Below are 23,643 nucleotides of genomic sequence, written 5' to 3' on the forward strand. Positions count from 1 at the left end.
AATTGATTTGATTTGAATTGAATAGTATAGTATATCTACATCTGAGAGAGAGATTATTAGCCAAATTGCCAAGGGTTACAATTGACCTTCTTAAACAGTGATGCATTTGAAAGGTGCAGGGAAAGAGATCATTTCCACATTATTAACACCAGAAGCTAACTACGGAAAACCTGTCTCAGCTTACTCACATTGTTGGGTTTGGTGTTTGGTTCTGGAGATTCGTCTTTTACTAGCAGTATGGCTACGAATAAGTAGCATTTTAATGTGTTTCCAGGTGTCAACATCGATTAACCAATGAATTGGACACCTGTCTGTAAAACTGTTATAATCATGCATTTGGTACATGACTTATTGACAAAGGACTTCCTTTCTCACTGGAGTTTCTCTTACTCCTTAAAACAAAAACACTACACAAATATACAAAAATAGCCTTAAAAATTAATAATTGCCATTTTCAATAGTCATTACAAATTGCTTTCCCTATGTTTCCCATTAAACTCTTCTTCTACTGTTTTCCTCCTCTCCTAAGCAAACACAAAGTGCCTCTCTAACTAGTTTAGACAGGTTTGGGTGTCATATATTCCCCTTCCGCCCACTGTTCCTGGAATGAGGGTGTGTCAGTTCCCCGAAAGGCCCTATTGAAAGCTCCACAGCATCAGCCACAGAGAGAACAACAGTCAATATTGTATATTTTGGAACAGGTTTTTTGAAATAAGTCTGTTTTAATAGGATAATTACACTGTTTGCGCTGAACAACATTGCTTTAAATGGCTGCAGGCAGTCGGTTAACCCTGGACCATCTCTGTGGGGATTCCAACTTCCCGTCTGAAGCACAACTCCAAGGGTGTCAGTTTGCCAATGGCGTTTATTTAAATATTTGTACAATAATGACAATTTTAAAAGATGAATTCTACATATATTTATATAAAATGTATGGCATATCAAAATAAATAACTAAGTCATACAGTATAAGCTTGTATTTGGGAATGACACGCAGCATGAACAGCAAAACACATTTACGTCATTTAGCAGACGCTCTTATCCAGAGCGACTTACAGTAGTGAATGCATACATTTCATACAATTTCATACATTTCATACATTTTTTATCTGTGCTGGCCCCCCGTGGGAAACGAACCCACAATCCTGGTGTTGCAAACACCATGCTCTACCAACTGAGCTACAGGGAAGGCTGTATGAGAAACACGCATGAGAAACAAGTAACATACAGTTCAAAATGGGTTCAGATTCTAATGAACTATCATACTGATCTAAAAATATGCTTTCCAGTTCATCTTTAAAGTAACGTCATGCAAAATGGAACAAATGGGTCATGCTTTGGTTTAAATTCAATTTATCAACTGTCACACCCTCCCAAACTCCTTCCACTGTAATACAAAAACTGCACTCCTTTACTTTTTCCCCCTCACAGGCCCACAACACATACTGAATACTGGTAAGTAGTTTCCTCATTCTTCATCCTGGCTGTTCTGAAAGGATAAGTGAAAAAAGGATAAGAAAGTATAAGCGAAAACAACATGGTGGTCACTGGTCACCTACCAGTAATCTAGGTTGAGTTTTGGACCGTTTTAGTTTCCCCACACAACCGGCCACTCAGTAACCAAGAAGTAATAGAGTGGTGGTGAGTAGGAGTCGACCGTGTCCGGTAGAAACTTCCACCATTCATTTTCTGTATTCAGGGTTGACTCTAACATTGTTTTAACCGTTGTTTTACTATTGACAGTTACAGCTGATTTCAGGATTGTAATATCGATTCTCTCTCCTTAAATATAAATCATCTGATTTATTCATTTCAGTCTGGTTAAATAAAGGTTAAATGTTAAAAAAATAAAAAAATATGTTTCAGGTCTCTGAACTGTTTAATCAACATTTTAGTGTGCATTGGTGCACATGCACAACTGGCCCGAGCTGGTTTTCCCTGGCTAAACTATACTAGTTTTCATCCTCATTGCCAAGCTTCATAATAAATACATTTTATTTTAACTAGGCAAGTCAGTTAAGAACAAATTCTTATTTACAATGACGGCCTACACCGCCCAAACCTGGACGACGCTGGGCCAATTGTGTGCCGCTCTATGGGACTCCCAATCACGGCCGGTTGTGATACAGCCTGGATTCAAACCAGGGTGTCTGTAGTGACGCCTCTAGCACTGAGATGCAGTGCCGTAGACCGCTGCGCCACTCGGGACTCCATAAATAATGCAACTTCAAAATCCCTTTGCTAGTTATACAATCATTTAACTAAGACATTCGCTGGAATGCAACAACGTTATCCTTCGCCACCGCCATCTTAAGACGGATCTTAAACCAGTCATGACTATTCAACAAAACAATAAATCATTTTGAAGTTACTTTCCAGCAAATATCTTAGTTACATGATTGTATAACGAGCAAGGGAGTTTTGAAGTTGATGCAGTATTTCCTCACCACTTCATATTAACCCAATAAGTTGGGTTAATTTTGGCCCATTCCTCCTGACAGAGCTGGTGTAACAGTAAGGTTTGTAGGTCTTCATTCTCGCACATGCTTTTTCAGTTCTGCCCATTTTTCTATAGGATTGAGGTGAGGGCTTTGTGATGGCCACTCAATACCTTGACTTTGTCCATAAGCCATGTTGCCACAACTTTGGAAGTATGCTTGGGGCATTGTCCATTTGCGACCAAGCTTTAACTTCCTGACTGAACATGCTTCAATATTTTCATGATGCCATCTATTTGGAAGTGCACCAGTCCCTTCTGCAGCAAAGCACCCCCACGCTTCACGGTTGGGATGGTGTTCTTCGGCTTGCAAGCTTCCCCCTTTTTCCTCCAACTGTAACGATGGTCATTATGGCCAAACAGTTCTATTTTTGTTTCATCAGACTAGAGGACATTTCTCAAAAGTGATCTTTGTCCCCATGTGCAATTGCAAACCGTAGTCATAATTTATGGCAGTTTTGGAGCAGTGGTTTCTTCCTTGCTGAGCGTGAGCGGCCTTTAAGGTTGTCTACTTTTGTACACGTTTCCTCCAGCATCTTCACAAGGTCCTTTGCTGTTCTGGGATTGATTTGCACTTCGCACCAAAATACGTTCCTCTCTAAGAGAACGCATCGCCTTGCTGAGCGATATGACGGCTGCGTGGTCCCATGGTGTTTATACTTGCATACTATTGTTGGTACAGATGAACTAGGTACCTTGAGGCATTTGGAAACTGCTCCCAAGGATGAACCAGACTTGTGGAGGTCTACACACTTTTTTTTTGAGGTCTTGGCTGACTTCTTTTGATTTTCCCATGATGTCAAGTGACGAGTCACTGAGTTTGAAGGTAGGCCTTGAAATACAGGTACACCTCCAATTGACTCATGTCAGTTATCTATCAGAAGCTTCTAAAGCCATGACATCATTTTCTGGAATTTTCCAAGCTGTTTAAAGGCAGTCAACATGGTGTAGGTAAACTTCTGACCCACTGGAATTGTGATAGTGAAATGTCTAAACAATTGTTGGAATAATTACTTATGCACAAAGTAGATGTCCTAACCAACTTGCCAAAGCTATAGTTACATTTGTGGAGTGGTTGAAATGAGTTTTAATGACTCCAACCTAAGTGTATGTAAACTTCCGACTTCAAATAATGAAGGTGTCTGTCGCTACCCTAGCAATAGGGATTCGTTGTCCAGAGCAGAATGGCGGGCTGTCAAGCGCCTGCCTATTCCTCTTTGGATTGGTGGATACATGTTTCAATATTTGAGGGGTGTTAGCTGCCTGTATTCAGTGGAGAGCTACTATGTTACTAGCCACATGAATATGCATAGCCATCTCGACAACGCTAATCTTTTCAAAGTTGCCAGGATGTTGGGTGTCCTGTATCAGTACACAAGCTAAATATTACAAAACTTCTATTTGATCAAATAAACCTCATGTAGCAAATATGCCATTTTGTCACAACGCAATGCCACATATCTCAAGTTGAGGGAGCGTGCAATTGTTATGCCGACTGCAGGAATGTGCACCAGGGCTGTTGCCAGAGAATTGAATCTTCATTTCTCTACCATAAGCCACCATCGTTTTCGAGAATTTGGCAGTACGTCCAACCGGCCTCACAATCGCAGACCATGTGTATAGCGTCATGGGTGCGAGCGGTTTGCTGATGTCAACATTTTGAACAGAGTGGCCCATGGTGGCGGTTGAGTTATGGTATGGGCAGACAAGCTACAAACACAATTGCATTTTAATCAATGGCAATTTGAATGCACTGAAATGCCATGAGATCCAGAAGTCCATATCTTTCAAGATATCTGTGACAAACAGATGCATATCTGTATTCCTAGTCGTGAAATTCATAGATTAGGGCCTCATGAATTTATTTCAATTGGCTGATTTCCTCATATGAACTGTTACTCACTAAAATTGTAGAATTTGTTGCATGTAGGCATTTATATTATTAAGTATATGTAAACATTGTTACCTCTAAACATAATTGTATGGCTAGTATTGGTCTTTGTAAACATGGCACTTTACTGAACCTCAGCCATGCCCATTCACACACCTCTGACTTGATCCCAGCTGAGCTCAGGCAGTGAAGAAACGGGAACCACTGAGCATGTTTACACACATTGTACAGTGTTCAAACATGTTATCTGAAGTATACAAACTACTTTTCTGGGTGCGTATCTGGATAGGCTGCCAAATAGGACTGTTAATCCATGTTATGTGGAAATTGCTTCCATCTTTCTCTATAGTTTCTCTGTAGTGCCCCCATTTCTCTTTTTGACCCCACTGCCCACAAGTCCTGAGTATGTCAGTCAATCCAGTAGAAAACCTAACTATGGTTTTAGTTCACTTTGTTTACATTCAGAGACAGTTTTGTTATTCTCCCCAGGTGAAAAGACTCAATAGGGCGTGGTAACCTCTGGTCTCTGCTCCATGTGTGTCACGCGTTCAGTATTGGTTATACTCTGTTAGAAATGCCACTGAGTGTCTGGTCTTTATAGACCTTACTATCATGGGATCATTGATACTTTTTGTGGGGGCTTTTGAAAGTATGCCTGTATTTTTACTTACATTTGTATGTTGACTTCTCCATTGATGTTTTTAAGTTTTCGCAGACTTTTCTTAGCGGATGTACGATCGTCGCGAATTGAATTATGGGCAGTTTCGGGCCCCGGAGTGAATATAATCCTACACTCGCAAAGCCGACTAAAAACGAATGCTGAGGGGCTAACGTTGCAAACTTCCCTTGCTTGGCTAATCATTTGGACCGCCCTCCAAGATGGCGATGGGGATTCCCCCAAGGGAATAAGGCGAGGGTAAGTGGACGAGGTTATGTCTTTTAAGTGTTTGGACCGCAGCCCCTGGGACTAAGCACCTCCCTCTGCAAATGGATCCTGGACTTCCTGATGGGCCGACCCCAGGTGGTGAGGGTAGGTAACAACACATTCGCCACGCTGATCCTCAACACAGGGGCCCCTCAGGGGTGCGTGCTCAGTCCCCTCCTGTACTCCCTGTTCACTCTTGACTGCACAGCCAGGCATGACTCCAACACCATCATTAAGTTTGCCGATGACACAACAGTGGTAGGCCTGATCACCGACAACGACGAGACAACCTATAGGGAGGAGGTCAGAGACCTGACCGTGTGGTGCAAGGACAACAACCTCTCCCTCAACGTGATCAAGACAAAGGAGATGATTGTGGACTACAGGAAAAGGAGGACCAAGCACGCCCCCATTCTCATCGAAGGGGCTGTAGTGGAGCAGGTTGAGAGCTTCAAGTTCCTTGGCGTCCACATCACTAAAACTAACATAGTCCAAGCACACCAAGACAGTTGTGAAGAGGGCACGACAAAACCTATTCCCCCTCAGGAGACTGAAAAGATTTGGCATGGGTCCTCAGATCCTCAAAAGGTTCTACAGCTGCACCATTGAGAGCATCCTGACGGGTTGTATCACATCACCGGGGCCAAGCTTTCTGCCATCCAGGACCTCTATACCAGGCAGTGTCAGAGGAAGGCCCTAAAAGTTGTCAAAGACTCCAGCCAACCTAGTCATATACTGTTCTCTCTGCTACTGCACGGCAAGCGGTACCGGAGCGCCAAGTCTAGGTCCAAGAGGCTTCTAAGCAGCTTCTACACCCAAGCCATAAGACTCCTGAACATCTAATCAAATGGCTACCCAGACTATTTGCATTGCCTGCCCCCCCCCCCTTTACGCTGCTGCTACTCTCTGTTATTATCTATGCATAGTCACTTTAATAACTCTACCTACATGTACATATTACCTCAATTACTGCAACTAACCGGTGCCCCCGCACATTGACTCTGCACCCCCTGTAAATAGCCTCGTTATTATTTTACTGCTGCTCTTTAATTATTTGTTAATTTATTTGAATTTTTTGTACTTTTCTTAAAACTGCATTGTTGGTTAAGTAAGTAAGCATTTCACTGTAAGGTCTACACCTGTTGTATTTGTTGCATGTGACAAATAACAATTGATTTGATTTGAATTGAATAGTATAGTATATCTACATCTGAGAGAGAGATTATTAGCCAAATTGCCAAGGGTTACAATTGACCTTCTTAAACAGTGATGCATTTGAAAGGTGCAGGGAAAGAGATCATTTCCACATTATTAACACCAGAAGCTAACTACGGAAAACCTGTCTCAGCTTACTCACATTGTTGGGTTTGGTGTTTGGTTCTGGAGATTCGTCTTTTACTAGCAGTATGGCTACGAATAAGTAGCATTTTAATGTGTTTCCAGGTGTCAACATCGATTAACCAATGAATTGGACACCTGTCTGTAAAACTGTTATAATCATGCATTTGGTACATGACTTATTGACAAAGGACTTCCTTTCTCACTGGAGTTTCTCTTACTCCTTAAAACAAAAACACTACACAAATATACAAAAATAGCCTTAAAAATTAATAATTGCCATTTTCAATAGTCATTACAAATTGCTTTCCCTATGTTTCCCATTAAACTCTTCTTCTACTGTTTTCCTCCTCTCCTAAGCAAACACAAAGTGCCTCTCTAACTAGTTTAGACAGGTTTGGGTGTCATATATTCCCCTTCCGCCCACTGTTCCTGGAATGAGGGTGTGTCAGTTCCCCGAAAGGCCCTATTGAAAGCTCCACAGCATCAGCCACAGAGAGAACAACAGTCAATATTGTATATTTTGGAACAGGTTTTTTGAAATAAGTCTGTTTTAATAGGATAATTACACTGTTTGCGCTGAACAACATTGCTTTAAATGGCTGCAGGCAGTCGGTTAACCCTGGACCATCTCTGTGGGGATTCCAACTTCCCGTCTGAAGCACAACTCCAAGGGTGTCAGTTTGCCAATGGCGTTTATTTAAATATTTGTACAATAATGACAATTTTAAAAGATGAATTCTACATATATTTATATAAAATGTATGGCATATCAAAATAAATAACTAAGTCATACAGTATAAGCTTGTATTTGGGAATGACACGCAGCATGAACAGCAAAACACATTTACGTCATTTAGCAGACGCTCTTATCCAGAGCGACTTACAGTAGTGAATGCATACATTTCATACAATTTCATACATTTCATACATTTTTTATCTGTGCTGGCCCCCCGTGGGAAACGAACCCACAATCCTGGTGTTGCAAACACCATGCTCTACCAACTGAGCTACAGGGAAGGCTGTATGAGAAACACGCATGAGAAACAAGTAACATACAGTTCAAAATGGGTTCAGATTCTAATGAACTATCATACTGATCTAAAAATATGCTTTCCAGTTCATCTTTAAAGTAACGTCATGCAAAATGGAACAAATGGGTCATGCTTTGGTTTAAATTCAATTTATCAACTGTCACACCCTCCCAAACTCCTTCCACTGTAATACAAAAACTGCACTCCTTTACTTTTTCCCCCTCACAGGCCCACAACACATACTGAATACTGGTAAGTAGTTTCCTCATTCTTCATCCTGGCTGTTCTGAAAGGATAAGTGAAAAAAGGATAAGAAAGTATAAGCGAAAACAACATGGTGGTCACTGGTCACCTACCAGTAATCTAGGTTGAGTTTTGGACCGTTTTAGTTTCCCCACACAACCGGCCACTCAGTAACCAAGAAGTAATAGAGTGGTGGTGAGTAGGAGTCGACCGTGTCCGGTAGAAACTTCCACCATTCATTTTCTGTATTCAGGGTTGACTCTAACATTGTTTTAACCGTTGTTTTACTATTGACAGTTACAGCTGATTTCAGGATTGTAATATCGATTCTCTCTCCTTAAATATAAATCATCTGATTTATTCATTTCAGTCTGGTTAAATAAAGGTTAAATGTTAAAAAAATAAAAAAATATGTTTCAGGTCTCTGAACTGTTTAATCAACATTTTAGTGTGCATTGGTGCACATGCACAACTGGCCCGAGCTGGTTTTCCCTGGCTAAACTATACTAGTTTTCATCCTCATTGCCAAGCTTCATAATAAATACATTTTATTTTAACTAGGCAAGTCAGTTAAGAACAAATTCTTATTTACAATGACGGCCTACACCGCCCAAACCTGGACGACGCTGGGCCAATTGTGTGCCGCTCTATGGGACTCCCAATCACGGCCGGTTGTGATACAGCCTGGATTCAAACCAGGGTGTCTGTAGTGACGCCTCTAGCACTGAGATGCAGTGCCGTAGACCGCTGCGCCACTCGGGACTCCATAAATAATGCAACTTCAAAATCCCTTTGCTAGTTATACAATCATTTAACTAAGACATTCGCTGGAATGCAACAACGTTATCCTTCGCCACCGCCATCTTAAGACGGATCTTAAACCAGTCATGACTATTCAACAAAACAATAAATCATTTTGAAGTTACTTTCCAGCAAATATCTTAGTTACATGATTGTATAACGAGCAAGGGAGTTTTGAAGTTGATGCAGTATTTCCTCACCACTTCATATTAACCCAATAAGTTGGGTTAATTTTGGCCCATTCCTCCTGACAGAGCTGGTGTAACAGTAAGGTTTGTAGGTCTTCATTCTCGCACATGCTTTTTCAGTTCTGCCCATTTTTCTATAGGATTGAGGTGAGGGCTTTGTGATGGCCACTCAATACCTTGACTTTGTCCATAAGCCATGTTGCCACAACTTTGGAAGTATGCTTGGGGCATTGTCCATTTGCGACCAAGCTTTAACTTCCTGACTGAACATGCTTCAATATTTTCATGATGCCATCTATTTGGAAGTGCACCAGTCCCTTCTGCAGCAAAGCACCCCCACGCTTCACGGTTGGGATGGTGTTCTTCGGCTTGCAAGCTTCCCCCTTTTTCCTCCAACTGTAACGATGGTCATTATGGCCAAACAGTTCTATTTTTGTTTCATCAGACTAGAGGACATTTCTCAAAAGTGATCTTTGTCCCCATGTGCAATTGCAAACCGTAGTCATAATTTATGGCAGTTTTGGAGCAGTGGTTTCTTCCTTGCTGAGCGTGAGCGGCCTTTAAGGTTGTCTACTTTTGTACACGTTTCCTCCAGCATCTTCACAAGGTCCTTTGCTGTTCTGGGATTGATTTGCACTTCGCACCAAAATACGTTCCTCTCTAAGAGAACGCATCGCCTTGCTGAGCGATATGACGGCTGCGTGGTCCCATGGTGTTTATACTTGCATACTATTGTTGGTACAGATGAACTAGGTACCTTGAGGCATTTGGAAACTGCTCCCAAGGATGAACCAGACTTGTGGAGGTCTACACACTTTTTTTTTTGAGGTCTTGGCTGACTTCTTTTGATTTTCCCATGATGTCAAGTGACGAGTCACTGAGTTTGAAGGTAGGCCTTGAAATACAGGTACACCTCCAATTGACTCATGTCAGTTATCTATCAGAAGCTTCTAAAGCCATGACATCATTTTCTGGAATTTTCCAAGCTGTTTAAAGGCAGTCAACATGGTGTAGGTAAACTTCTGACCCACTGGAATTGTGATAGTGAAATGTCTAAACAATTGTTGGAATAATTACTTATGCACAAAGTAGATGTCCTAACCAACTTGCCAAAGCTATAGTTACATTTGTGGAGTGGTTGAAATGAGTTTTAATGACTCCAACCTAAGTGTATGTAAACTTCCGACTTCAAATAATGAAGGTGTCTGTCGCTACCCTAGCAATAGGGATTCGTTGTCCAGAGCAGAATGGCGGGCTGTCAAGCGCCTGCCTATTCCTCTTTGGATTGGTGGATACATGTTTCAATATTTGAGGGGTGTTAGCTGCCTGTATTCAGTGGAGAGCTACTATGTTACTAGCCACATGAATATGCATAGCCATCTCGACAACGCTAATCTTTTCAAAGTTGCCAGGATGTTGGGTGTCCTGTATCAGTACACAAGCTAAATATTACAAAACTTCTATTTGATCAAATAAACCTCATGTAGCAAATATGCCATTTTGTCACAACGCAATGCCACATATCTCAAGTTGAGGGAGCGTGCAATTGTTATGCCGACTGCAGGAATGTGCACCAGGGCTGTTGCCAGAGAATTGAATCTTCATTTCTCTACCATAAGCCACCATCGTTTTCGAGAATTTGGCAGTACGTCCAACCGGCCTCACAATCGCAGACCATGTGTATAGCGTCATGGGTGCGAGCGGTTTGCTGATGTCAACATTTTGAACAGAGTGGCCCATGGTGGCGGTGGAGTTATGGTATGGGCAGACAAGCTACAAACACAATTGCATTTTAATCAATGGCAATTTGAATGCACTGAAATGCCATGAGATCCAGAAGTCCATATCTTTCAAGATATCTGTGACAAACAGATGCATATCTGTATTCCTAGTCGTGAAATTCATAGATTAGGGCCTCATGAATTTATTTCAATTGGCTGATTTCCTCATATGAACTGTTACTCACTAAAATTGTAGAATTTGTTGCATGTAGGCATTTATATTATTAAGTATATGTAAACATTGTTACCTCTAAACATAATTGTATGGCTAGTATTGGTCTTTGTAAACATGGCACTTTACTGAACCTCAGCCATGCCCATTCACACACCTCTGACTTGATCCCAGCTGAGCTCAGGCAGTGAAGAAACGGGAACCACTGAGCATGTTTACACACATTGTACAGTGTTCAAACATGTTATCTGAAGTATACAAACTACTTTTCTGGGTGCGTATCTGGATAGGCTGCCAAATAGGACTGTTAATCCATGTTATGTGGAAATTGCTTCCATCTTTCTCTATAGTTTCTCTGTAGTGCCCCCATTTCTCTTTTTGACCCCACTGCCCACAAGTCCTGAGTATGTCAGTCAATCCAGTAGAAAACCTAACTATGGTTTTAGTTCACTTTGTTTACATTCAGAGACAGTTTTGTTATTCTCCCCAGGTGAAAAGACTCAATAGGGCGTGGTAACCTCTGGTCTCTGCTCCATGTGTGTCACGCGTTCAGTATTGGTTATACTCTGTTAGAAATGCCACTGAGTGTCTGGTCTTTATAGACCTTACTATCATGGGATCATTGATACTTTTTGTGGGGGCTTTTGAAAGTATGCCTGTATTTTTACTTACATTTGTATGTTGACTTCTCCATTGATGTTTTTAAGTTTTCGCAGACTTTTCTTAGCGGATGTACGATCGTCGCGAATTGAATTATGGGCAGTTTCGGGCCCCGGAGTGAATATAATCCTACACTCGCAAAGCCGACTAAAAACGAATGCTGAGGGGCTAACGTTGCAAACTTCCCTTGCTTGGCTAATCATTTGGACCGCCCTCCAAGATGGCGATGGGGATTCCCCCAAGGGAATAAGGCGAGGGTAAGTGGACGAGGTTATGTCTTTTAAGTGTTTGGACCGCAGCCCCTGGGACTAAGCACCTCCCTCTGCAAATGGATCCTGGACTTCCTGATGGGCCGACCCCAGGTGGTGAGGGTAGGTAACAACACATTCGCCACGCTGATCCTCAACACAGGGGCCCCTCAGGGGTGCGTGCTCAGTCCCCTCCTGTACTCCCTGTTCACTCTTGACTGCACAGCCAGGCATGACTCCAACACCATCATTAAGTTTGCCGATGACACAACAGTGGTAGGCCTGATCACCGACAACGACGAGACAACCTATAGGGAGGAGGTCAGAGACCTGACCGTGTGGTGCAAGGACAACAACCTCTCCCTCAACGTGATCAAGACAAAGGAGATGATTGTGGACTACAGGAAAAGGAGGACCGAGCACGCCCCCATTCTCATCGAAGGGGCTGTAGTGGAGCAGGTTGAGAGCTTCAAGTTCCTTGGCGTCCACATCACTAAAACTAACATAGTCCAAGCACACCAAGACAGTTGTGAAGAGGGCACGACAAAACCTATTCCCCCTCAGGAGACTGAAAAGATTTGGCATGGGTCCTCAGATCCTCAAAAGGTTCTACAGCTGCACCATTGAGAGCATCCTGACGGGTTGCATCACATCACCGGGGCCAAGCTTTCTGCCATCCAGGACCTCTATACCAGGCAGTGTCAGAGGAAGGCCCTAAAAGTTGTCAAAGACTCCAGCCAACCTAGTCATATACTGTTCTCTCTGCTACTGCACGGCAAGCGGTACCGGAGCGCCAAGTCTAGGTCCAAGAGGCTTCTAAGCAGCTTCTACACCCAAGCCATAAGACTCCTGAACATCTAATCAAATGGCTACCCAGACTATTTGCATTGCCTGCCCCCCCCCCCTTTACGCTGCTGCTACTCTCTGTTATTATCTATGCATAGTCACTTTAATAACTCTACCTACATGTACATATTACCTCAATTACTGCAACTAACCGGTGCCCCCGCACATTGACTCTGCACCCCCTGTAAATAGCCTCGTTATTATTTTACTGCTGCTCTTTAATTATTTGTTAATTTATTTGAATTTTTTGTACTTTTCTTAAAACTGCATTGTTGGTTAAGTAAGTAAGCATTTCACTGTAAGGTCTACACCTGTTGTATTTGTTGCATGTGACAAATAACAATTGATTTGATTTGAATTGAATAGTATAGTATATCTACATCTGAGAGAGAGATTATTAGCCAAATTGCCAAGGGTTACAATTGACCTTCTTAAACAGTGATGCATTTGAAAGGTGCAGGGAAAGAGATCATTTCCACATTATTAACACCAGAAGCTAACTACGGAAAACCTGTCTCAGCTTACTCACATTGTTGGGTTTGGTGTTTGGTTCTGGAGATTCGTCTTTTACTAGCAGTATGGCTACGAATAAGTAGCATTTTAATGTGTTTCCAGGTGTCAACATCGATTAACCAATGAATTGGACACCTGTCTGTAAAACTGTTATAATCATGCATTTGGTACATGACTTATTGACAAAGGACTTCCTTTCTCACTGGAGTTTCTCTTACTCCTTAAAACAAAAACACTACACAAATATACAAAAATAGCCTTAAAAATTAATAATTGCCATTTTCAATAGTCATTACAAATTGCTTTCCCTATGTTTCCCATTAAACTCTTCTTCTACTGTTTTCCTCCTCTCCTAAGCAAACACAAAGTGCCTCTCTAACTAGTTTAGACAGGTTTGGGTGTCATATATTCCCCTTCCGCCCACTGTTCCTGGAATGAGGGTGTGTCAGTTCCCCGAAAGGCCCTATTGAAAGCTCCACAGCATCAGCCACAGAGAGAACAACAGTCAATATTGTATATTTTGGAACAGGTTTTTTGAAATAAGTCTGTTTTAATAGGATAATTACACTGTTTGCGCTGAACAACATTGCTTTAAATGGCTGCAGGCAGTCGGTTAACCCTGGACCATCTCTGTGGGGATTCCAACTTCCCGTCTGAAGCACAACTCCAAGGGTGTCAGTTTGCCAATGGCGTTTATTTAAATATTTGTACAATAATGACAATTTTAAAAGATGAATTCTACATATATTTATATAAAATGTATGGCATATCAAAATAAATAACTAAGTCATACAGTATAAGCTTGTATTTGGGAATGACACGCAGCATGAACAGCAAAACACATTTACGTCATTTAGCAGACGCTCTTATCCAGAGCGACTTACAGTAGTGAATGCATACATTTCATACAATTTCATACATTTCATACATTTTTTATCTGTGCTGGCCCCCCGTGGGAAACGAACCCACAATCCTGGTGTTGCAAACACCATGCTCTACCAACTGAGCTACAGGGAAGGCTGTATGAGAAACACGCATGAGAAACAAGTAACATACAGTTCAAAATGGGTTCAGATTCTAATGAACTATCATACTGATCTAAAAATATGCTTTCCAGTTCATCTTTAAAGTAACGTCATGCAAAATGGAACAAATGGGTCATGCTTTGGTTTAAATTCAATTTATCAACTGTCACACCCTCCCAAACTCCTTCCACTGTAATACAAAAACTGCACTCCTTTACTTTTTCCCCCTCACAGGCCCACAACACATACTGAATACTGGTAAGTAGTTTCCTCATTCTTCATCCTGGCTGTTCTGAAAGGATAAGTGAAAAAAGGATAAGAAAGTATAAGCGAAAACAACATGGTGGTCACTGGTCACCTACCAGTAATCTAGGTTGAGTTTTGGACCGTTTTAGTTTCCCCACACAACCGGCCACTCAGTAACCAAGAAGTAATAGAGTGGTGGTGAGTAGGAGTCGACCGTGTCCGGTAGAAACTTCCACCATTCATTTTCTGTATTCAGGGTTGACTCTAACATTGTTTTAACCGTTGTTTTACTATTGACAGTTACAGCTGATTTCAGGATTGTAATATCGATTCTCTCTCCTTAAATATAAATCATCTGATTTATTCATTTCAGTCTGGTTAAATAAAGGTTAAATGTTAAAAAAATAAAAAAATATGTTTCAGGTCTCTGAACTGTTTAATCAACATTTTAGTGTGCATTGGTGCACATGCACAACTGGCCCGAGCTGGTTTTCCCTGGCTAAACTATACTAGTTTTCATCCTCATTGCCAAGCTTCATAATAAATACATTTTATTTTAACTAGGCAAGTCAGTTAAGAACAAATTCTTATTTACAATGACGGCCTACACCGCCCAAACCTGGACGACGCTGGGCCAATTGTGTGCCGCTCTATGGGACTCCCAATCACGGCCGGTTGTGATACAGCCTGGATTCAAACCAGGGTGTCTGTAGTGACGCCTCTAGCACTGAGATGCAGTGCCGTAGACCGCTGCGCCACTCGGGACTCCATAAATAATGCAACTTCAAAATCCCTTTGCTAGTTATACAATCATTTAACTAAGACATTCGCTGGAATGCAACAACGTTATCCTTCGCCACCGCCATCTTAAGACGGATCTTAAACCAGTCATGACTATTCAACAAAACAATAAATCATTTTGAAGTTACTTTCCAGCAAATATCTTAGTTACATGATTGTATAACGAGCAAGGGAGTTTTGAAGTTGATGCAGTATTTCCTCACCACTTCATATTAACCCAATAAGTTGGGTTAATTTTGGCCCATTCCTCCTGACAGAGCTGGTGTAACAGTAAGGTTTGTAGGTCTTCATTCTCGCACATGCTTTTTCAGTTCTGCCCATTTTTCTATAGGATTGAGGTGAGGGCTTTGTGATGGCCACTCAATACCTTGACTTTGTCCATAAGCCATGTTGCCACAACTTTGGAAGTATGCTTGGGGCATTGTCCATTTGCGACCAAGCTTTAACTTCCTGACTGAACATGCTTCAATATTTTCATGATGCCATCTATTTGGAAGTGCACCAGTCCCTTCTGCAGCAAAGCACCCCCACGCTTCACGGTTGGGATGGTGTTCTTCGGCTTGCAAGCTTCCCCCTTTTTCCTCCAACTGTAACGATGGTCATTATGGCCAAACAGTTCTATTTTTGTTTCATCAGACTAGAGGACATTTCTCAAAAGTGATCTTTGTCCCCATGTGCAATTGCAAACCGTAGTCATAATTTATGGCAGTTTTGGAGCAGTGGTTTCTTCCTTGCTGAGCGTGAGCGGCCTTTAAGGTTGTCTACTTTTGTACACGTTTCCTCCAGCATCTTCACAAGGTCCTTTGCTGTTCTGGGATTGATTTGCACTTCGCACCAAAATACGTTCCTCTCTAAGAGAACGCATCGCCTTGCTGAGCGATATGACGGCTGCGTGGTCCCATGGTGTTTATACTTGCATACTATTGTTGGTACAGATGAACTAGGTACCTTGAGGCATTTGGAAACTGCTCCCAAGGATGAACCAGACTTGTGGAGGTCTACACACTTTTTTTTTTGAGGTCTTGGCTGACTTCTTTTGATTTTCCCATGATGTCAAGTGACGAGTCACTGAGTTTGAAGGTAGGCCTTGAAATACAGGTACACCTCCAATTGACTCATGTCAGTTATCTATCAGAAGCTTCTAAAGCCATGACATCATTTTCTGGAATTTTCCAAGCTGTTTAAAGGCAGTCAACATGGTGTAGGTAAACTTCTGACCCACTGGAATTGTGATAGTGAAATGTCTAAACAATTGTTGGAATAATTACTTAGGCACAAAGTAGATGTCCTAACCAACTTGCCAAAGCTATAGTTACATTTGTGGAGTGGTTGAAATGAGTTTTAATGACTCCAACCTAAGTGTATGTAAACTTCCGACTTCAAATAATGAAGGTGTCTGTCGCTACCCTAGCAATAGGGATTCGTTGTCCAGAGCAGAATGGCGGGCTGTCAAGCGCCTGCCTATTCCTCTTTGGATTGGTGGATACATGTTTCAATATTTGAGGGGTGTTAGCTGCCTGTATTCAGTGGAGAGCTACTATGTTACTAGCCACATGAATATGCATAGCCATCTCGACAACGCTAATCTTTTCAAAGTTGCCAGGATGTTGGGTGTCCTGTATCAGTACACAAGCTAAATATTACAAAACTTCTATTTGATCAAATAAACCTCATGTAGCAAATATGCCATTTTGTCACAACGCAATGCCACATATCTCAAGTTGAGGGAGCGTGCAATTGTTATGCCGACTGTAGGAATGTGCACCAGGGCTGTTGCCAGAGAATTGAATCTTCATTTCTCTACCATAAGCCACCATCGTTTTCGAGAATTTGGCAGTACGTCCAACCGGCCTCACAATCGCAGACCATGTGTATAGCGTCATGGGTGCGAGCGGTTTGCTGATGTCAACATTTTGAACAGAGTGGCCCATGGTGGCGGTTGAGTTATGGTATGGGCAGACAAGCTACAAACACAATTGCATTTTAATCAATGGCAATTTGAATGCACTGAAATGCCATGAGATCCAGAAGTCCATATCTTTCAAGATATCTGTGACAAACAGATGCATATCTGTATTCCTAGTCGTGAAATTCATAGATTAGGGCCTCATGAATTTATTTCAATTGGCTGATTTCCTCATATGAACTGTTACTCACTAAAATTGTAGAATTTGTTGCATGTAGGCATTTATATTATTAAGTATATGTAAACATTGTTACCTCTAAACATAATTGTATGGCTAGTATTGGTCTTTGTAAACATGGCACTTTACTGAACCTCAGCCATGCCCATTCACACACCTCTGACTTGATCCCAGCTGAGCTCAGGCAGTGAAGAAACGGGAACCACTGAGCATGTTTACACACATTGTACAGTGTTCAAACATGTTATCTGAAGTATACAAACTACTTTTCTGGGTGCGTATCTGGATAGGCTGCCAAATAGGACTGTTAATCCATGTTATGTGGAAATTGCTTCCATCTTTCTCTATAGTTTCTCTGTAGTGCCCCCATTTCTCTTTTTGACCCCACTGCCCACAAGTCCTGAGTATGTCAGTCAATCCAGTAGAAAACCTAACTATGGTTTTAGTTCACTTTGTTTACATTCAGAGACAGTTTTGTTATTCTCCCCAGGTGAAAAGACTCAATAGGGCGTGGTAACCTCTGGTCTCTGCTCCATGTGTGTCACGCGTTCAGTATTGGTTATACTCTGTTAGAAATGCCACTGAGTGTCTGGTCTTTATAGACCTTACTATCATGGGATCATTGATACTTTTTGTGGGGGCTTTTGAAAGTATGCCTGTATTTTTACTTACATTTGTATGTTGACTTCTCCATTGATGTTTTTAAGTTTTCGCAGACTTTTCTTAGCGGATGTACGATCGTCGCGAATTGAATTATGGGCAGTTTCGGGCCCCGGAGTGAATATAATCCTACACTCGCAAAGCCGACTAAAAACGAATGCTGAGGGGCTAACGTTGCAAACTTCCCTTGCTTGGCTAATCATTTGGACCGCCCTCCAAGATGGCGATGGGGATTCCCCCAAGGGAATAAGGCGAGGGTAAGTGGACGAGGTTATGTCTTTTAAGTGTTTGGACCGCAGCCCCTGGGACTAAGCACCTCCCTCTGCAAATGGATCCTGGACTTCCTGATGGGCCGACCCCAGGTGGTGAGGGTAGGTAACAACACATTCGCCACGCTGATCCTCAACACAGGGGCCCCTCAGGGGTGCGTGCTCAGTCCCCTCCTGTACTCCCTGTTCACTCTTGACTGCACAGCCAGGCATGACTCCAACACCATCATTAAGTTTGCCGATGACACAACAGTGGTAGGCCTGATCACCGACAACGACGAGACAACCTATAGGGAGGAGGTCAGAGACCTGACCGTGTGGTGCAAGGACAACAACCTCTCCCTCAACGTGATCAAGACAAAGGAGATGATTGTGGACTACAGGAAAAGGAGGACCGAGCACGCCCCCATTCTCATCGAAGGGGCTGTAGTGGAGCAGGTTGAGAGCTTCAAGTTCCTTGGCGTCCACATCACTAAAACTAACATAGTCCAAGCACACCAAGACAGTTGTGAAGAGGGCACGACAAAACCTATTCCCCCTCAGGAGACTGAAAAGATTTGGCATGGGTCCTCAGATCCTCAAAAGGTTCTACAGCTGCACCATTGAGAGCATCCTGACGGGTTGCATCACATCACCGGGGCCAAGCTTTCTGCCATCCAGGACCTCTATACCAGGCAGTGTCAGAGGAAGGCCCTAAAAGTTGTCAAAGACTCCAGCCAACCTAGTCATATACTGTTCTCTCTGCTACTGCACGGCAAGCGGTACCGGAGCGCCAAGTCTAGGTCCAAGAGGCTTCTAAGCAGCTTCTACACCCAAGCCATAAGACTCCTGAACATCTAATCAAATGGCTACCCAGACTATTTGCATTGCCTGCCCCCCCCCCCTTTACGCTGCTGCTACTCTCTGTTATTATCTATGCATAGTCACTTTAATAACTCTACCTACATGTACATATTACCTCAATTACTGCAACTAACCGGTGCCCCCGCACATTGACTCTGCACCCCCTGTAAATAGCCTCGTTATTATTTTACTGCTGCTCTTTAATTATTTGTTAATTTATTTGAATTTTTTGTACTTTTCTTAAAACTGCATTGTTGGTTAAGTAAGTAAGCATTTCACTGTAAGGTCTACACCTGTTGTATTTGTTGCATGTGACAAATAACAATTGATTTGATTTGAATTGAATAGTATAGTATATCTACATCTGAGAGAGAGATTATTAGCCAAATTGCCAAGGGTTACAATTGACCTTCTTAAACAGTGATGCATTTGAAAGGTGCAGGGAAAGAGATCATTTCCACATTATTAACACCAGAAGCTAACTACGGAAAACCTGTCTCAGCTTACTCACATTGTTGGGTTTGGTGTTTGGTTCTGGAGATTCGTCTTTTACTAGCAGTATGGCTACGAATAAGTAGCATTTTAATGTGTTTCCAGGTGTCAACATCGATTAACCAATGAATTGGACACCTGTCTGTAAAACTGTTATAATCATGCATTTGGTACATGACTTATTGACAAAGGACTTCCTTTCTCACTGGAGTTTCTCTTACTCCTTAAAACAAAAACTAAAATACTACACAAATATACAAAAATAGCCTTAAAAATTAATAATTGCCATTTTCAATAGTCATTACAAATTGCTTTCCCTATGTTTCCCATTAAACTCTTCTTCTACTGTTTTCCTCCTCTCCTAAGCAAACACAAAGTGCCTCTCTAACTAGTTTAGACAGGTTTGGGTGTCATATATTCCCCTTCCGCCCACTGTTCCTGGAATGAGGGTGTGTCAGTTCCCCGAAAGGCCCTATTGAAAGCTCCACAGCATCAGCCACAGAGAGAACAACAGTCAATATTGTATATTTTGGAACAGGTTTTTTGAAATAAGTCTGTTTTAATAGGATAATTACACTGTTTGCGCTGAACAACATTGCTTTAAATGGCTGCAGGCAGTCGGTTAACCCTGGACCATCTCTGTGGGGATTCCAACTTCCCGTCTGAAGCACAACTCCAAGGGTGTCAGTTTGCCAATGGCGTTTATTTAAATATTTGTACAATAATGACAATTTTAAAAGATGAATTCTACATATATTTATATAAAATGTATGGCATATCAAAATAAATAACTAAGTCATACAGTATAAGCTTGTATTTGGGAATGACACGCAGCATGAACAGCAAAACACGCATGAGAAACAAGTAACATACAGTTCAAAATGGGTTCAGATTCTAATGAACTATCATACTGATCTAAAAATATGCTTTCCAGTTCATCTTTAAAGTAACGTCATGCAAAATGGAACAAATGGGTCATGCTTTGGTTTAAATTCAATTTATCAACTGTCACACCCTCCCAAACTCCTTCCACTGTAATACAAAAACTGCACTCCTTTACTTTTTCCCCCTCACAGGCCCACAACACATACTGAATACTGGTAAGTAGTTTCCTCATTCTTCATCCTGGCTGTTCTGAAAGGATAAGTGAAAAAAGGATAAGAAAGTATAAGCGAAAACAACATGGTGGTCACTGGTCACCTACCAGTAATCTAGGTTGAGTTTTGGACCGTTTTAGTTTCCCCACACAACCGGCCACTCAGTAACCAAGAAGTAATAGAGTGGTGGTGGGTAGGAGTCGACCGTGTCCGGTAGAAACTTCCACCATTCATTTTCTGTATTCAGGGTTGACTCTAACATTGTTTTAACCGTTGTTTTACTATTGACAGTTACAGCTGATTTCAGGATTGTAATATCGATTCTCTCTCCTTAAATATAAATCATCTGATTTATTCATTTCAGTCTGGTTAAATAAAGGTTAAATGTTAAAAAAATAAAAAAATATGTTTCAGGTCTCTGAACTGTTTAATCAACATTTTAGTGTGCATTGGTGCACATGCACAACTGGCCCGAGCTGGTTTTCCCTGGCTAAACTATACTAGTTTTCATCCTCATTGCCAAGCTTCATAATAAATACATTTTATTTTAACTAGGCAAGTCAGTTAAGAACAAATTCTTATTTACAATGACGGCCTACACCGCCCAAACCTGGACGACGCTGGGCCAATTGTGTGCCGCTCTATGGGACTCCCAATCACGGCCGGTTGTGATACAGCCTGGATTCAAACCAGGGTGTCTGTAGTGACGCCTCTAGCACTGAGATGCAGTGCCGTAGACCGCTGCGCCACTCGGGACTCCATAAATAATGCAACTTCAAAATCCCTTTGCTAGTTATACAATCATTTAACTAAGACATTCGCTGGAATGCAACAACGTTATCCTTCGCCACCGCCATCTTAAGACGGATCTTAAACCAGTCATGACTATTCAACAAAACAATAAATCATTTTGAAGTTACTTTCCAGCAAATATCTTAGTTACATGATTGTATAACGAGCAAGGGAGTTTTGAAGTTGATGCAGTATTTCCTCACCACTTCATATGGCTCGACCATCTTTTAAAGGGGCAGTGCAGTCTAAAACATGATTTCCCTGTGTTTATATATATTTCCACACTATAAAGGTTGGAATAATACTGTGAAATTGTGAAAATGCCCTTTTAGTGTAAGGGCTGTTTTAAAAGGATGCCTGACATTTCAGCTTGTTTGACTGGGTGGGATTTTGGACCGCCAAGCGACATCACCAGGCGAGATAAGTTAATAGACCAATAACAAAGAGAGTTTGCCCTCATCTCTGTCAATAAAAGCTGGTTTTAAGGTCCCACATCCCTCCCATTAGGCTCCTCCAATTAGGCCCCTCACTCAGGCCACTCTCAGACAGTCCTAGCAACATTCTTGCTGGAGAAATATCATTTTTCTAAGAATCTGCTGTTGTTCCTTTTTAACCATTTTAATTGAAAACAATCACAGTAAGGTACTTAATTGTTACCCAGAAATGGGTATTGAGATTTTAAAAAAAATGGCTGCATTGGACTTTTAACATACCAACTACTCATAAAGCAGTCTTTCTCAATACTGTACGGTGTCACTTCCACTTACCCAATCATGTGCATCAATCACTTCCATTGCATTCTTTCCAATGTCTCCACAAACTAGCCACTTACACCACTCCCTTTCCTCAATCTCTGTACTGTCCATGCAACCAACTGTGCATGAAGGATGCTCATTCATCTCTCCACTCCAACCATAGTGGGCCAGTTGGCTAAAACAGCAGCCAACCACAACGTCCTACGTTATCCTATATCCTTTCAATAATCCTGTTCTACATGGCACTTGTTTTTAAGGCTATATCATAGGCTGATCGTGTTGGTTTCCTTTACCTTATTTCACACCCAGAAATATGAACAAAAAAAAAAAGGTCCTCTGTTGGAAACTGGCATTATACGTCACCGTAGTAACAGAAGAAAAATATCTAGAGGCGCTATACAATGGCGACCCTGGCCGTGACCCCACTCCTTGTGGGTGTCTAATGGGGAGTTGGGATATGCAACAAACAAAAAACATTTGGAGTACACACTTGTGTGTAACAGGACAAATATAAGCACCCTCCAAATTATTATTATTATTATTATAATAATAGAGGTACAAAAGTTAAAAGGCAGGAAGTAAACTGTGTACAAAGTTACAAAGAATAGAAAACAAGCAATAGAAAATACTGTAAAGCTTAAACTAGAGAAGGCTTTGGAGTTTAAGGCTGTCTGTCAATAAATAACACTGACCTTGCTCTTTGGTGAGCGAACAGAAGAATCTACAGCTGATTAATTAAAGTGCACCGGGATGAGAAAAAGCTCACTATGGACCATTGTACCATGTACCCACTGTACCATGCCATAAGTCTCTGCACTGGAGTTCGTCAGTCCCCTGTCACGTGATCAGAGACGAGACTGGGTGGCGTCATTACGCCACAATGTAGCAAAACGTTTTGCAATGGGAAAAATAAATGGTTGTTTCTTATTGGACAGGTTAAGATTGAACCCCCCCTGTTTCACTCCATTTCGCACCTACTGAACACAACCCTGATTCCATGTACTCTGCTGATCCCCTGGCCTGATATAAATGTATGTAGCTGTACTTGCAGCTTGTAGAAGGGCGATCACAGGAGAGTAGGTGCCTTGCTAGGTCTGCCCGCCGCTGGTGGTGATTTACTCCTTAGCTCTTTGCTCTTGAGATTGACAGGCTGAGCCACCAGCAAGGCAGGGGCAGAGAGGTGGTGGGTGGCGGCTTTCTGTTGATGGGCACTGTTGATGTAACTGGAGATGAGGAGGGTCATCTCCCTGTTCTGCAAAACAAAACAGAACCTCTTTACATAAGTGCAAATCTACCTGCACATCGTTAACCTGAGCCTCTGAAATCGGAAATGGCTGTTGAGAGAGTAGGAGAGTGAGAGTGCGCAAGGGAGTGAGTGAGAG

The 23,643-nt window shown here is 41.9% G+C and overlaps 1 protein-coding gene across 3 annotated transcripts in view; it reads right to left on the bottom strand.

The window, feature by feature from the left end:
* Positions 1–847: 847 nt before the first annotated feature.
* Positions 848–23,643, bottom strand: part of plekhh2 (pleckstrin homology domain containing, family H (with MyTH4 domain) member 2) — an 81,466-nt gene continuing 58,670 nt past the window's right edge. For 2 of the 3 annotated variants that reach the window (XM_082964718.1, XM_014154132.3), the window contains exon 30: positions 848–23,513. In XM_082964718.1, the coding sequence (XP_082820844.1) occupies positions 23,328–23,513 (186 nt within the window). In that variant the 3' untranslated portion in view covers positions 848–23,327. The remainder of the gene's footprint in view (positions 23,514–23,643) is intronic. The other variant, XM_082964717.1, reaches the window with a different exon arrangement.

Source organism: Salmo salar, chromosome 18 (genome assembly GCF_965601325.2).
Source record: "Salmo salar chromosome 18, fSalSal1, whole genome shotgun sequence".
NCBI classification, from domain to species: Eukaryota; Metazoa; Chordata; class Actinopteri; order Salmoniformes; family Salmonidae; genus Salmo; species Salmo salar.